This window comes from Aphelocoma coerulescens, chromosome 4, assembly GCF_041296385.1.
Source record: "Aphelocoma coerulescens isolate FSJ_1873_10779 chromosome 4, UR_Acoe_1.0, whole genome shotgun sequence".
Lineage (NCBI taxonomy): Eukaryota > Metazoa > Chordata > Aves > Passeriformes > Corvidae > Aphelocoma > Aphelocoma coerulescens.
Window position 1 is genome coordinate 42,839,042 of NC_091017.1, and position 17,003 is coordinate 42,856,044.

Genomic DNA, 17,003 nt, shown 5'->3' on the forward strand with positions numbered 1-17,003 from the left:
TGCTGTAATCAGGTTTGCAAGCTACAGCTGTAACGTTGGCTCATCTTGTTCAATTCCTTTCACAGCTGAGTGTTTGTCTTACTAAGCAGTTGTATGAGCATCAGCTCCTTGCACAGTAGGGACTTAAGCTCCAGAATGGAAACAGCACTTGAGCTGCCCATAAACCAGAAGCAGCTTAAAAAATTAGAGGTTGACCACTATGAGGAAAAAGGGAGGTAAATGTTCTTTCTATGACACACACCTGCAAAGAGTAAAGAATTGAAAGCTAAATTATAACATTGCCATGAAAGCAAATGGATATGAAGTAACCAGGGATAAATTTAGATCAAAATTAAAACTTTCAGCCACTGAAACATTTCAGTTCACGAATAGTTTAATACTTTGAGCTGAGATAGAAAAGCTCTGTGTGTTTCAAGATGGAGCTAGGCCTTAGGATGCTGTGCCATGTATGACTGTGATTGCAAGTGATAAGAACTCAGCTTATTTTAACCCTCTGCTGAGACTGTGTTTGCATTATTACTGATTCTTTTGGGTTTTTAAAATAATTGCTACTACAGAAATCTGAAAAAAAAAAAAATAGTTAACACAACTATACAGCCAGAGCATCAATATCTACAGAATTTAAATGGAGATCTCATCTAGCAGCTGGCAATTCAGTTACCAAGATAAAGCACGGATCAGGAATCTGTGCTCCTGAAATGTCTATTTAAAGTAGGCATGTTTGTGAGACAACATCTTTATCTTCCCTTCCTCTAAAAGAATATTATTGAAGAAAACTCTTCAAAGGGAATTTACAATCGCTACAAACATTTCCTTCTCTAAAACATTTACAGCTGCAAAAATCAGATTGCTTTCCTGTTTTTTTTTTTAAGAACTACTGTGTTCTACCTGTAAGTTGTTTCTATCTATCCCAAACTTCTGCACATTTTTACCAAAGCACAAACAAAGGAAAGAAACTTTACATATGAATGTGCTTTATACAACCTTTATTTTTAAAGGTATATTTTCAAAGGTAATTTCAGTCCTGCTACCTTTGAGACTTATCATTTTTGTACTGCAGAAAGTGCTGTTTTTCACTGATTTCCCTCATTTAAACATTCATCTTCAAGGTGGGTTATTAAAAAATTGCTTTCAGTGGGTGGTTTCAGCCCTAAAAGATATATATTTGTTTGAAAATATTGAAGAAAGAAGTAATGGATTACTGTCAGCGTTTCCATAAGAAAGATTGTATCACTCCAGAAGGGCTTAGTGAGAACAGTATAGACAAGAGTGAAGGATGAAATTACATCTTACACCATTTGCTGAGTCTTCTCATTTTGTTGCTGCTACAGGTAGGTGACAGAGATAAAGAAAGAATATGATGTGTTCTAATCATACCTTCCACTGGAAACTTCCTGGAGAGATGTTTCCAAGTCCAACTTAGGACAGTCTGCTAATTTATCCAAATTAGTCCGAGAGTAGTCTCCAGAGTCTCACAGACTTACTTCTGATCTTTGAATTATACCATAAATTCATTTTCTCCCTCCCATAGGTAAACTACTAACGCATTTTTTCTTGAAAATCTTACATGAACACCAGGTTACTGTCACATTTGTCTTGGGGATTTTTTTCATCTGATCATAAATTGCTAATTTTCTTTCAAACCCAATCCATTTTAGTCATTCAGAGAGGTAGAAGGTTTGCATTTCATCTTATAATGCATACTACAGTGCTGCTACATGCACTGTGATGGTCCAGTAGGTCTTTCATTTCATTATTTAACTTATTCTATCAGACAGCAAGTGTGGCCAAACCCCCGGAGCAATTGGATGTTGTGTTTGTGGTCCATTCTCTCCAGCTGATATTTGAATGTTTTTAATGCACTTCATATTAAAATGCTTCTCAGAGAAGCTCAAAGGAATTAATTACACCCTTAGAAGGAAAGAAAAAACTGCAGCCAATATGCATTTAATTACATCTCACATACAAAAGCATTCCTGTAAATTAGTCTAGAGGTACTCATTCACTGGTTCACCAGCAATGGTTAGGTGAATTAATCTCATGACTAGTCTCCTCGATTCCATAGCTGAAAAAATGGTGATAGAATTCATCAGCTTTTAAAACAAAAATTATTCAGTATGACCATGTAATTAATGAGGTATGCTAGGAAGGAAATGATCCTCTAATTGGTGATGTTGGATCATCTGATGGTGTTTTGCTTTTTGAAAATTTTAGCAATAAGATTTTATGATATGAAGAAAGCCTTCAAACCCTCTTCTGAGGGTTCATATTCTATATAAATATACACCTTCATAAAATACATCTGGCAGAATTAAGGGGGAAAGGAAGCTCTTAATTTGATGAGGTCAGAAGCATAGGATGGCTTTTTATGTAACGGTAATGTCTCTAATGAACTGATCTACCAATTAACTAGGTAAAGGACTAACAAGATCAGAGTTTATAGTAAGCGTAATTTGCACACATTGTTCAAGACATGTATATAAACCTGACAAAAATTGAGAGTAGAATGTTCCAGCATGTGACAGCTTAAAATAAAAAACAAGAAATATTGCAGGAATGGTTACTGAAGGCCTCAAGCCCATCCAAATTAAAGTGTTTTCCTTGTTTTGACAAAAATAAATCCTCTTCTTTTTAGAAACAAAAAAATTGCCTTCCATTTTACACCAAAAAATATAATACATTAATGTAAAGCATAATCAATACTAATTTGTGTGGGTTTTGGGGATAACACTAAGGTTTTTTTCCAAATTTGGGCACAGTTGATCATTGAAATGCATTTGTTCAGTTAAGTAGTGTGACACAGATATTCTTTTGAGGTGTGATGTGTTTAAACTGGCTAACTAAGATAGCTGTCAGAAGAGAAATACAAGTCTCTGTTTTACTGCAATAAAGAATTTTAAATTTGGAAACCTTGAAGATTAGCAAATACTGTGGAGTGGGAGTTCAGAAGTCAGGATAAATATTTTTTAAGCAAATATTTTTAAAAATTTTGATACAATTTAAAAGCAATCTCTTTACTGAAAATTAAAATGCTTCATAGAAAATAAAAGACAAATAGACTTTTCTGATTGGAGGCCGTTCATCAGCAATATTTATTAATGAAAATCCAGGGCCATTCTGGAAAGCCAAAAGCTATGTCAGGGGGTCACAGCTGCATGGATCCACTACTGAAAGTGACTTATAAAATCAGCTGTCACTGCTGTTCCATTCTAGCTCACACAGGGATAGTTTCTTCTGAGAAACAAAACAAAACACAAAATTCATCTCCTTCTCTGCATTATTCTTGGAAGACAAGCTCTTCACATGTGCATCATGAAGTCAGGGTAACTGAACTCCTAGTTTAGATGCCTGAATTAGACAATGCTACCTTCTACCATTCAAGGTTAATACAAGGAGAGAATTTCCTTCCAACTCCTTTGCATTCCAGCATGAAAATAACTCTATTTGAATAATGAGTTACTGGTGAATAAATGAATTTCATTTTGAGGGACCAAAAAAACCCCATTTCCAAGGGTGAAAGAATAGTGGAAGAGGGTGGCATGTAATAAAGCCAAAGATAGTAAACGAAGGAGAAAGAATTAAGTTTGCAATGTGTTAACAAAGACTGAAGTGCTAGCAAAGTGCTTTTCATTTTATTTCTGCTAGAACTGACAATAATGTGTTTCTTGCTAATTAAAGATGAAATCTCTTTTACTTGTTGTAGGTCAAAAAGTTGGCAGTTACTAGTGCAAGGAAAATGCAGATTTTCATATTCTGCAATGTTTTAGATAATAATAATTTTATCAGAACAGAGAAAACATAGAATTCTTAACTCATGTTGGCCAGAGAAAAGACTGTCATATCAACTAAGAGGAGCAGAAGCATTCTATTACCAAGATTTTAAATAGGTATTTTCTAAGAAAAGCTCTCAAGAAAATTTTAAATATTTTGTGTAAAATTTAGATTTTCTACTGACTTTTCACAGTTTTAGATTTTTCTACTTGCCCTCTTATTGTCTGGAGTGCAAATAGTCAGATTATTTTTTTTATATAATGTTCCAGAGATAAGTAGCGTTGCATTGGGACATATTTTCAGCCAAAGTAACAATTTTTATGTGCATCAAACAAAAACTTTCAATTTTAAGTTCACTAATTATCCATTATTATTACTTTAGTGATTATAAATTAAAGCTACATGAGATATATAGGGGATTGCATTTCAATGCAACTATTAGAAAAATACTTTCTTTCAGATTTGAATAAAAATCATTTTTGTGCTTCAGCTACAGAATTAACATTAAATTTTAGTGCTCCTGTAGCTTAGGCAATAGTTAAAAGCATACTTTTATGATTTTCCTTATACCTTTATGGTGTCATATTTTTTTTTGCTATTATTAATACAGTTGAGAATTCCTCCAGCCCTCCAGTCTTTCTCTAGTCATGTTTGTCATGGAAGTAAAACAGCTTCTTAAATTAAACAAATATTTAACACATGTTAACATAAAGTATATAAAGTGTGGACTATAGTTTCAAAAAACTTTGGATTGCTGTGGAATGCTTCAGCTTTTCTTAACAGAGAGAAAAAAAGAGAGAATAATGTGATTTTAAGTCTTCTGATTAAGTCACTCTGACATGATCATCATTTTAGTATATTATAGTCTAGATAATGTTAAATTTATATAATTTTTTTTTTTGTTTGTGACCTGGTGCATATATATAAGCACAATGCTTTACCCCTTTCTTAGGAAAAAAAATCTCTTAGGGTAAAGGAAGAAAATTAATTTGTCAGCATTCTTCCTAATCCTATGGGCAAGGCTTTCTATCTTAAATAAGATATGGATTCAACAAACTACAGGTTGTCTCTGTAATTTTGCTTTGTTTTATAAGACAAGTTCATCGTTGCCAGCTTTAGCCATGCAGCATGTGAATTATTATATTTTATGAATTAGGACTCTGTTCTGAACATTTTTCATTGTTTTCCTTGAAGCACCCTCTAAATAGTCTTTTAACCTGTTGTAGAGACTATTTTTATAAATGTTCTAAACTCAGGTCTTAGTTTTTTACCATTTTTAAATTTATTCAGCCCATTTTTGGGGGAGGAAAAAGCCAACTCAAAGAGGAGCAGAGAATATTTCAAATATTCAAATTCTGACAAATCTTTCACTCTCCCAAGGACCTACTGAATGGGTTTAGGTTTTGAAAACTTTATATTTTAATTAAAAATAATTAGATCTTCTCCAAATTTAATTAACTTTTGGTTTGGTTTGGTTTGGTTTGGGTTTTTTGATAGTACTTGGCTAAAAGCAATAGAATATTTTTTAAAATATTACAGAATCTGTAAACCACTTATTTATAGTAGTCTGAACTTGCATTCTTCTCTCACTATAAAGAATAATTTGTGTATTCTTAGATAATGGAGAAAAGTTATTGGCATAATGGATAGATTGCAAAATGACCAAGTAAAATAATTTCTTGAATATCTTACGTTATTACACCAGGTATTCTTCTCTAAAGCTGTCAGAGTTGAATAATTACATTTATTGTCATGGTTAATGCATGATTCCCCCAATCAGCTGAACTTGCACAGGAACTGACTGGCGCCTTTCACCACCATAATGAAGGGTAATGCCCCTGATGACAATGAGGCAACACGAGATTGAAAGGCAGATTAATGCAAATGAGACTTTTGACAGCAAACTCTTGTTTCTCAAGGCAATTCTTCCTAGATCTAGGAAGAACCTGTGAATTCTGCAAACGGAATCCTACAGATTATAGCTGCTTTCTGTATTTTGAATACATTTCAAGATGCCCTTTAAGTTGTAGAGATGTGTATCACCGACTTTTCTAGCTCTAATGGATTTTCTACTGTTGTGGCAGTGCCCCATCAGCTTTGCATTTATTAGGTTGCTGTATTCTCAACAGTATAAACAGAAACAATGTCCACTAAAGTGTACATCTGTAGAAGAGATATCTTTCTTGTAATCATAATTAATGGCCAATTATAATGTCATATGTATTCTGTTCCTTCTTTTTCTTGTTTTGCTTTAAAAATCCACTTTTATGAGTTGAAAACCGTAACCAAAACTGAAAATGGGGTTTTTTTCTGTGCTTCTTCTCAATTTTTACTATGCATAAAAATCTTCTCAGAAAGTCTTACATTAGAATAAAATGATTGAGGTTTATCATAACTAGATAAAAAATTAATTTGGAATTAAAAACCCAGATTTGTGAAGCTTGAATCACAATTCAATTAAACAATTTTTTTTTGCCTTAGGGAAACACTGCTTGTATCAATGTATCTTGAGTGAGAATGCCAGATGGCTGTTTAGAAGATTTGACTTTTTTCTAAAATAAGTTTGATAAAAGTTCTGTTAGAGAAAAGCTGAATATAGCCTGAAAAGGCACTGGAAAAAGTTTTTTCCCAAAACGCTTCACATGAAATTGTTTATTTTGATTAGCCAACTAATTATAGTGCAGATCTGTGTTATTACCATTAATTTAGAATTTTCAATTAAGACAAAATATTTCTAGTTGAAAAAATACTGTTTTCATTAAATGGTGTTTTACGGAAACATATATGTTTCAATGTTGTTTTATGAAATGCTGGCAGGCTTGGGTGGAATACTGTTCAGTGTCCTTTCTATTTTGTCAGTCCCAATCAGTTTTCCAATGTCAATGGGAACTGGAGTCTCAGTTTCTAATTTTCAAAGACTCTGAACATCTTCCCCACAGAATTAGCAGAGTTTTTTCCTGCTTTCTGCAACTTAAACTTCTTTTTATGCATTGAAAAAGTGAGAAAATCTTCCAGTGCTCATTCCTGTGAGACAGGAATGGTGATGTTCAACCAGCCATGTTAATTTACATGAGATATGTGGATATTTTTTTCCTTTTCATTAATTCTATCCAGGATCAACACTGTAATAAATCAGTATAAGACTTTCTTTAACAAAAACAGAGTTGAGCTTCAGGGTGATGATGAGAGTGACAGAATTCATGCCACATAATGACAGAACCCAGTATTCCTAATGCATGCACTGAAGCATATTCCTTACGGAATAAGTCAGAGAAAATAATGTGAAGGTTAAAAAAACAGTGCTGCTAGCCTTTCATGCTTCCACCAAAATGATCCTGGTCCACTACACACATTCTCTTTCACACGTAGAAAGTGGTGTTTAAACTTCCCCTCAGATACATATATAGTCTTTGCTATTCCAGTCTTCATTATGCCAGCATCCCCTTAATTATCATCCCAGTATCCTGAGCTTTGTGTGAAGAACTAGAAATAAGCTGAGGGAAGGAAGGGCCATGACCTGTGCTGATCTCCCACTGCCCTCACAAATCCTTCACCAGCTGAGTGAGGGACTTCATGGGCTCCAGGTAGAGCCCCTTGCCTGGATCATCATGAAGGCATTGAGGACGCTGCCCCCTTCCCAAACAGTGTTACAGGCTTTATTATGTGCAAGACACGTTTTCTCCTGAAGGAGTCATCCCTGTTGAAAAGCATGAAAAAGAGCATTCTGCTAACCATTATTTTTAGGGAATTTGAACAAGTGCCTTTGTGCTCACATTTTAATTACAGATGAAAATTTGAGCGCTCTTAAATCCAAAGATACGTGTAGAGAAACAACAGAAATATAGAGATAGAGATACTTTGAGATATTTTGAGAGATCATTTGCAGAGTGATAGAATTTTGGGATAAGCTATGGAGATAAAATAGGTAAAAATTTTAACAGAAATGTGGAGAAATTGGAAAATAGCATTTTTAATTCCAGTTCCCCACTCTATTGTACTTTTTGTAATCATAGATTACTGTCTCAAGTGGGGACATTTCATATTCATTTTGTGTGGTAAAAGCTTGCAATATTATGTTCAAAACAATTGACTACCAATTTTTAATGCACAAGAACTGAGGGAAACTGCAAGATATTTTATTCTACTTTAACTCTTGCAAATTAAGAGTTTCAGAAAAAGAAAAAGAAAAGAAAAGAAAAAAAGAAAAGAGAAGAGAGAAGAGAGAAGAGAAGAGAAGAGAAGAGAAGAGAAGAGAAGAGAAGAGAAGAGAAGAGAAGAGAAGAGAAAAGAAAAGAAAAGAAAAGAAAAGAAAAGAAAAGAAAAGAAAAGAAAAGAAAAGAAAAGAAAAGAAAAGAAAAGAAAAGAAAAGAAAAGAAAAGAAAAGAAAAGAAAAGAAAAGAAAAGAAAAAAACTTTCCAGAAAGAATTCTTTCTACTGGAATAAAGCAATGAGAAAATACACTATGGATTTTAAAAAATGTCTTTTAGGGGATTTACTCCAGATAAGATGTTGAAATCTGCCCACTTTGAGTTTAGTTCTAATACTGATGAGTCAGAGGTAATGGATCTGACCCAATAACATCAGGGAAAAGATCCCACAGACACACATCCCTTCACAGAAGTGCTACAGAGGTTCTTGGGCACAGAATTGACTCATACTCTAGAACACAGGAGCTAGCCACAACTTGGCTGTGTGAAGTCAGTGCTTTAGTCATGATTGATTTCAAGGTGTTTCTTTTTGCTGGCAATTTACCACTTTGTGACATTTATTTAATCTAGTAGGGCACTCTTAGGATATATACTGCTCAAATACCTGGAAGTTTAGTTGGTCCCTGAGGATGGAGATGTCTAAGCCTACACATGCCCAGGGAATGGACTCTCCTGTGCATTAGTGAATAATAAAGGACAGTGCAGTTTTGAACACTTTATGAAATTAAAAGACATAGCAGGACAAAAACTCAGGATATTTTTAGTAATTGAGTCCCACTGTATCCCAGAACATTATAAACCAACTTTTCCCAAAATAGTCTCTAAGCTCTGTAGTCCCCCCTAAGATGTCAAGTCACCACAGCTTCAAAAAAAAAGAAAAGAAAATCAACCTTTGGGAACCATGCTGGAGTAACTGTATTAACTAGCTATTTCTGCTGTGTGGTTACCTTTGAAATTAAAATTAATTAATGTTAATTGTTGGTAAAAATCATACAAAATTGTGAACAGCCAATTTTGTAGAAAGTGATCTGTGAAATTACATATTCTGGTACTTGTGGATCCTCAGAGATGCTGTTTAGGATTGCATTAGGTTTGTATCTTACTTTTCAAAATTGAGAAAGGGAGAATGTATTCAGCTTGTGTTTCATAAGGAACTGGAGATAAACTCTAGACATAGTGGAGTCTTAACATAAACAGTACATAGTGTATGAAGCCTTGAGCAATGGCGTGATGGGTAGCATAATCCAACTCTTTTTTTAGATTAAATGTGTTTATATATCTATCTTATATCAAAGAGGGAATGAAACTAAGACAGTAGGTTATATAGTTATAACTACAACTTGAATTTTAATTATAAAGAGGAAAATGAGTTTGCTTTTTTAAATTTCATAGCTGTTTTGATTTTGCTTATGATACTCTTCCTGAATTAGTTTTAATTGTAAGAATCCCATGCAGGTTAACAGCAATTAGCTCAACCTAAGGAACAGTCTGAGAAAATTTAGTACTCCTGTGTTCTGCTCTATTGTTTCACTAAAAGAGCCTCAAGATAATTGGCTGCTTTGCTTTTTCCTATGACCATTGATTTGTATTAGTCAGTAGCCCCACTACTTGTGCAGCTCCACTATTTCAAAAGCCCCATCACTGACCATGAGTACGTAGGACCAGAGTGTTCTTGAAATTTTCTACCTTTTCTGTAGTGTCAAAATGTTTCTCTTGGAAGCTGCATTTTGCTAATGTCACCAGAAGGAGACTTCAGTAATAACAATATCAAAGAGGACTGATCTTCCTTGGGGAAGTTCCTACCTAGAAATAGCCCTGACTTTCCCTGCAGTCCCCACTCATTTTGTACATCAGTGTCAGCCCAGAGAAATAACAGGGTGGTATGTGGTATAGAAAAATTGTATAAAACATGATGGAGTGTGGAGTCATTGTCCCTGCAGGTGTTTAATAAAAGACTGGACATGGAACATAGGGCCATGGCCTAGTTGATATGGGGGTGTTCATTCATAGGTTGGACTTGATGATCTTAGAGGTCTTTTCCAACACAATTGATTCTGTTATTCTGTTCATTAGGTAGAACGTCCAGTTAAATGTAGATCGAGTATTATTACCCTGTTTGCTGTTGTATTCAATAATGTGTATTGGAGCAATTAATTAGACATATAACTGGAAAAGTAATAATGAAATGCATTTTTTTATATCTGTATAAACACACACCATCTATTTTTTTTACTTTTTTTTTTTCATTCTTTCTTTTTATTCTCACTACTTGCACTTCCATTGCCACACCATCTAAGGACATCAGCCAGGTAGGATAATATTGCCTCAGAAGCCATAAAAAATAATGGATTGAGCTAGAAAAAAAGTACAGGCTTTAAGATTCTCACCCTTTTCTCTTGACTTTACTGTGGAAAATATTCTGCTTCCCAATGTTCTTCTCATTCTTCTGTTTTGCTCCTGCATTCTTGTTAAACATAGTTTTTTGCTGTGTATTTTCCTGCTCTCTGAGATGTTTCCTTTTTGCTGGTAGTTGGTCTCCTCAAAAAGGTGCCTTTTACTTGACCTATTCATGATGCCTATGTATCAGTGAAAGTGATATCTTCTATTTCCTATGTCCCTTTACTGATTATTTCACTAAACATCACAAAAATTAGTAGGAAAAGCAGTAAAGAGGACAAGAAGCAACACCACACACAAGGGCTCTTCATCATCCATTACTTGAGAAAAGCTGATTTGCAGGAATAATTCCCTATAGGTACTATTATGTAATAGTCGGTAAGGTCATTTGAAGCCTATATTCTGAATCTGTTAAAATAAGAAGCTCTAATCTTGTAAAAAATTTCATTTTCTCTGATTGTCAGGATTCCTAGGATGCCTGAACAAAACTAATCTGGTAGAGGAACTACTACATTTATCATCATACAGAAGTACAGCACTTATCTCACAATATTACTTGCTTTCAGTTGTTGTTATCATCAATTGGCTAGGAAGGAATTAGGAGAGGTTGAAAAGTAAGAAAATGTCACTAGCACTGTAAGAATTGAAAGATTTGTGGGTTTGATTGAAATTTCTATGTTTATTTATTTTTTTTACAGTTTACAGTACTGTAAACACAAACATATATACCTAATCCTTTCCCAAAATTATAAAGATGGTAATCACTTAGAAAAATAGCCAAGTTTTTATAGAAATAAAGAATGGATATCTAAAGCCATAATCAAATTTGTACTCATGGAGAAACTCCTATTTGGTACAAAGGGATTTCAGTGTCTACAGAGGTATAGAAATACATGAAAAATTGGTAGAGCTGAAATACAAGAGAATTTGAGTTACATATTCTTGGTCACAAAACGTCCTTTTGTCACTTTTTTCTGAGTTTTGGAAAGTACAGTACTTCCCTAAAGGTACTGATGCTCTACTCCTAGACTTTTAGAAGGATGCTTCATCACAGGAGTTTTACTTACTGGGCTCAGTGTGAGCTCTGGTAACCAAGCCTTGAAACAGAGCTGTTTGTATTTGTTCTGTAGAACCCTCAGCAGGAGTTCACTGTCTTCTCTCAGGACTTGTTTTTTTTCTTTTATCTGTGTTTGTTTATCTTTTTTTTCACCCTCAGAAGTGCCGGGGAGATTCTTGTGGTCTCTGCATGAGAGTGTGCAAGCATTCTTTCACCCAGTCTTGTACCTTCATAATTTTGATCATGAGCCTGACCTGCTGACCTGACCCTTTGGCTTTGACCTTGGATATACCTCTTCATTACCAACTTTGCTCATCAATTTGGACTGTTTGAACTGCTCTTCTCTCATACAAGTGCTGTGGGACTGACAACATTTATGGCAGAATCCTGCTCCTTCCTGCTGGGAATCCGAACTCCCAGCTTGCCTACCCTTCCTTTGCTACTTCCTGAGATGTGCTAAGTGCTTTTCATTAGACCTGGAGTCTGTCAACTGATTTATTCCACAGAAACTATCTTTCAAATTGAGTCTGGGCTGCTGAGGAATGGTACTGTGCCTCAGTGCTGTCATCTTGAATTAATAGATTTTCTTCTATGTACTTTTATTCGTATCTTGATTTTAACAGACATTTTCATTTCTTGAGTAGTATTGTAGGCCTAATTCTTAACATATTAATAAGCTACTGAAGCTGCATTAGAACACCTGAAAATCTTTATTTTCAAAGATGTCTGTGATGCTATGTCAGATTTAATAGTTTTAAGCTGTTGGATTTTTTCTCTTTCATTATTTGAAGGAACTAATACTGGCTTAAAGGATAATGACTTCTGCTTCTTATAGGTATTCACCTGAAATCAATTTGCAAAGAAATGCAGGAACAATTTCAAAATCAGTTAACTGTGAACTCAGATATGTCCCAAAGTTAGGTTGCATGGAGCTTTTTTCCACAAGAATCCGTTTTTTAATAGCAATTATCTGTGTCTGTGATACTGTTTCCTCCAGTGTAAGTCCGATGGAGTAGCAAAAAGAAGAAGGAAAGAGGCAATAATCTAATTGTAGCATGATTCTTGGTCTATGCTAATATGGATAAATAAAGAAATACCACATAGGGAGAATCTATTTTGCATTTCCACAGTGCCCCCTACCTTTTTACCCTGTTCTTTCCCCACATGCAGGTCTGCATATAAAATAGATACACTGCACCCCTTAAGGGAAAAGCAAATCCATGGCAAGTCCCTGACGGGGTAGTTCTAATAGATCAGTGCTGCTGTCCATGAAAGTTCCTGAGCTCTTATAAAACTGTTTGACTCACAAATCTAATCTTCGTGTTGACTCTACAAATATGATCTTGCTTTCATCATGACTTCTTGGAATTCAGGCAAATCCAGAGGATTTTTTTAACACTACTACTTTATTGAAAACTCAGAAGAATACTCAGTCTTAGACATTATTATAACTTCAAACCATATCTCAGAATTTTTTTCTTTCTTTGGTAGTAAATTAAAGTTATTTTTAGGATAAATTATATTCCTTTTCCTAGATTTTACCCTCTTTTTTACATCTGCACCCTCTTAGTATCACATTCGGGTTCGGACTGGCAGTAATATTAATAAGTAATATTTTTTTTACTTTGGGTCTGATAATAGCTTTTCTCTCCATCCTCAAAAATATTGCATAAACCAGAGTGTTATGTGCTTTAACCATTGTTTTTCATGTGTATGGTCTATTAACATACTATTAATATGTATGCTAATCTATGACATAGCAGCACAAACATGCGTAATATTATGAAAGACTACAGACAATCACAGAATCATTAAGGCTGGAAAAGATCAGCCTTCAAGATCATGAAGTCCAGCCTTTGACTGAACACCACCTTCTCAACCTGACCACAGCCCTAAGTGCAATGTCTAGTCATTTCTTGAACACCTCCAGGGATTGTGACTCCACCACCCCCCTGGGCAGCCCATTCCAATGCTATACCAACCTTTCCATGAAGAAATTCTTCCTGATATCCAATCTGAATCTTCCCTGGCACAGCTTGAGGCCATTTCCCCTTGTGCTGTCACTGGTTACCTGGGAGAACAATCCCTGCCTGTCTACATCCTCCTCTCAGGGAGTTGTGAAGAGCAATAAGGTGCCCACTGAACCTCCTTTTCTCCAGATTAAACAACCCCAGCTCCCTCAGCTGCTCCTCACAAGATTTACTCTCTAGACCCTTTGCCAGCTTCATTGCTCTTCTAATGTTTTTTTTTTTTTTTTTTCCTGCTATGTCTTTCAGAGATCAAATTAATTATTAGATCCTATCATGACCAATATACATCTTGTTTCAGTCATTGCAATTTGAAGGGTCTTCTGATGTGGAATGAAAAATTAAAAATTAAAAAAAATATATCAGGTGAAGTTTCTTCTTGTGAAGCATGCATCTCGAGACTTTGCTCATTAAAGTAGCAAGTCTAAATTTATACTGAAAAACATCCCTTTTCTATCTTCACAGGCATATAATTTAAACATTAATTTTAAATATCCTCAGGGCTGTTGGACAAGTAATGAAGGTTTTTCCTGTTAGTTTCATTCAGTTTTCTCGCACAGCCTTCAGTTCATTAAAAAAGACTGGAAAAGTTTCAAAGTTGCACAATGTAAGAGAAGATAACATTATTTCCTCCAAAATGTGCAAGCAAGTAAACCACTTAAGGTTCGACTGTTCCTAGAAATTCAAGCACATCCATCTTCTCATCAAGTGTTATATAGGTGCTAAGGCTCAAGTCTGTGTCTACTATTCCCTGTTCCCTTTGCTCCAATGGAAATCATTTCACAAGGCTTAAGATGGAAAAGAAATAAAATTAATGGCTCCAGGAGAGTTGAGAATTTTACAGGTTTTAATTTTTTTTTCTTTTTTTTTCTTTTTTTTTTTCTTTTTTTCCGTTTTAAAGCATGTGGAGAAGACTCCAATGTGTTTTGCACTGACTCAGGTTTCTCATGTATTTTTGCTAGACCTAAAGTCACCAGCTGTCTCTATCTTGAGATTGATATGGAAGATATACACAGACCATGAGCAGCTTTCTGAACTCTTTCTCCAACCATATAGTCTTTGTGCACAGTAACCATGTTCATTATCATAAAATGACTATTTATGAGCAGAAGGCGGAAAATACCACAGTTATCTGGACATTGAAGAGAATAGTTTGAATTTATGCTAAATAAGATCTCTGTATACATTTGGAAACAATTAAATATTAGTTCAGGTGTACGTGATGCAAAATACCTGGATGCTTTTCATAACTGACTTTATAGATTTTTTCCCCCTTGGAACAAATGTTTTTATATCATTAAAATAAAGGATGAACAATTCAACAATAGGATGGAAAAAATATGCAGAGGAAAAATAAGTTCTATAATAAACACAATGAAATAGAATAATAATAGCATAGTACTGCTTGTATTGCCTACACTACACAAGGATTTGGTCACCTACACTGAACATCAAACACACTGAAAAATTTAAAGTGTAATATACATGCATTGACTTTCCTCCCAGTGTCAATCTCATACCATGTGACCAAGTTTCTTAAAATCTCTTTCTTGAGGCACAATTACAATAAAATCACATTATAAACTATTTATATTGCATATGTTGATGGAAAGCACGTAGTTAAATTAACTTCAAAAAGGAAAGACTTGCTATAAACCTGTGAGCACTTGTGAAGTGTGCCATCATTCTGGGCACTACACGCTGCTGATTTAACTTCATGGTTATAAATCCCTTACATGTATAATCCCCAAACTTTCTTTTCAAATGTAAGTTTCCTTTTTTTCTTTGTTAAGTAACGATGTGATTCTTAAAATAGTTTGGCACTGTCATATTATATGCCATAGTTTGTTTATTGTGATACGGAGCTAGAATGTTTGTTGATAACAAGCATAGCTAACTGCATTAGCAGTGAATATATGATGACACTGAAGTCTCTTTCTTTACATGTGTGATTTTTCTTTTAAAGTTTTCCCTCACAGAGGACTCAAGTTCATTTTAGCCTGGTATCACCACACTTGCAGTGTTTGCCTTGATATAATAACATTACTTCACCTAGAAAGTGTGCTGGGCAGAAAGTAGAGAAAGCCGTATGAACCTCAATCTTCCACTCAGGTCATAATTTATGGGTATGTTGCCATCTTTCATCATACAAATCCTAGACTGTCGGTAGTACAGCAAATGCTTTCCCTCTTAGGGGAACTTCTATAGACCATATCCTCTCTTCACTCAGCTAGTGTTTTTCTGTTTCTATACAAGACTTCTGACCTAACGCAATCTTTGATTTTCCTTTTGCTGAAAAGAACTGACAATAATAATGAAGTCTATATATTCCCAACTCAGATCACCTTCTATAACTTTTACAGGTAGACACTTTGCACCTTAAGAATTTTCAATATCATTAATGTTACAATTCCTGCTAAAAACAGTGATAAAATTCACAGATCTTATAGGGAAACTCTGTCTGCGAGCAGGTGAAGGAAGTACGCAACCTCCTGCTTGTAAAATGCAAAATCAAATTCGGGACAGGGCAATGTTACGAAGCCGATCAGGAAGCATGGAGCTCACGCATTTAGCTCCTGTGCCCACAGCCTGGCTGCCGCAGGTAGCCGGGCGTTCGTGGTGAGGAAAGGCAGTGACCGCGGCGGCTGTCCGCACCTGTCCCAGGCATTTCAGCTGCCCGAAACCCGGGAAGGGGGACACCTCTAGTTTTCCAAAGAAAACAACTCACCTGAGCAGTACAGCAGCTTCCCACAGATAAAACCCCGAGACAGCGGCGCGGAGGTACCTAATCCGGGCCATGCTGCTCGGAGACGCGGCGGAGCCCGGGAGCGGCGGTGTCGGAGGCATCGGAGGGGCTCCGCGGCGCGGCTCGGCGGGCTCGGGCGGCGCGGCTCCCCGCGGGCGGGCGGGCAGCTCCCAGCACCCTGGAGAGCTCCGGGGCTCCGCGCCCGCCGCCCGCCTCAGCGCCTGGCGGTCCCCCGCGCCCTCCCGCTGGGCCCCGCCGCGCCCGCCCCGCCGCTCCGCATCGCAGCCCACTGGGAGCCTAATCCCAGCCGCGGCGGCGGCGCCGAGCCGCGGCGGCGGCGGGAGCCCCCCTGCCCGCCCGCCTGCCCCCGGCTCCTGCCAGCAGCCGGCACTCCGCCGCCGGACGCATCCCGGGCACGGGGAGCGCCGAGGCCGGCGGCGGGGCGGGCGGGAGGCTGGGCGGGGGCCGGCTACGGCCGCCCCCCGGAGAGCGCGGCCGCCGCGGAGGGCGCGGGGCGGGACCGGGAGCGGCGGCTGCGGCGAGGGGGCGCCCTGGAGGGGCTGCCCCGGGGGGAGATGGCCCGCCGGGGAGCGGGGAGGGCTCCACGGGGCTGGCAGGCGATGGCTGTGCTCAGAACGGCCCCTGCCCGAGCGCCTTCCCTCCCGCGGGGAGAGGGGCGGCGGAGTCGATGCCTACACGGGGTAGCGACCGTCAGAGAGATCGGGTGAACTCACTGAACCTGGGGTCTCGGAAAGGATTGGGGAAAGAGGGTCTCTTCTGCTTAGCCTGTAGGTCTG

The 17,003-nt window shown here is 37.1% G+C and overlaps 1 protein-coding gene across 2 annotated transcripts in view; it reads right to left on the reverse strand.

Moving 5' to 3' along the window:
- GLRA3 (glycine receptor alpha 3) overlaps positions 1–16,307 on the reverse strand; it is an 87,011-nt gene extending 70,704 nt beyond the window's left edge. For both annotated transcript variants that reach the window (XM_069012149.1, XM_069012150.1), the window contains exon 1: positions 16,189–16,307. In XM_069012149.1, coding sequence (XP_068868250.1) covers positions 16,189–16,307 — 119 coding nt within the window. The remainder of the gene's footprint in view (positions 1–16,188) is intronic.
- Between the last annotated feature and the right edge of the window lie 696 nt (positions 16,308–17,003).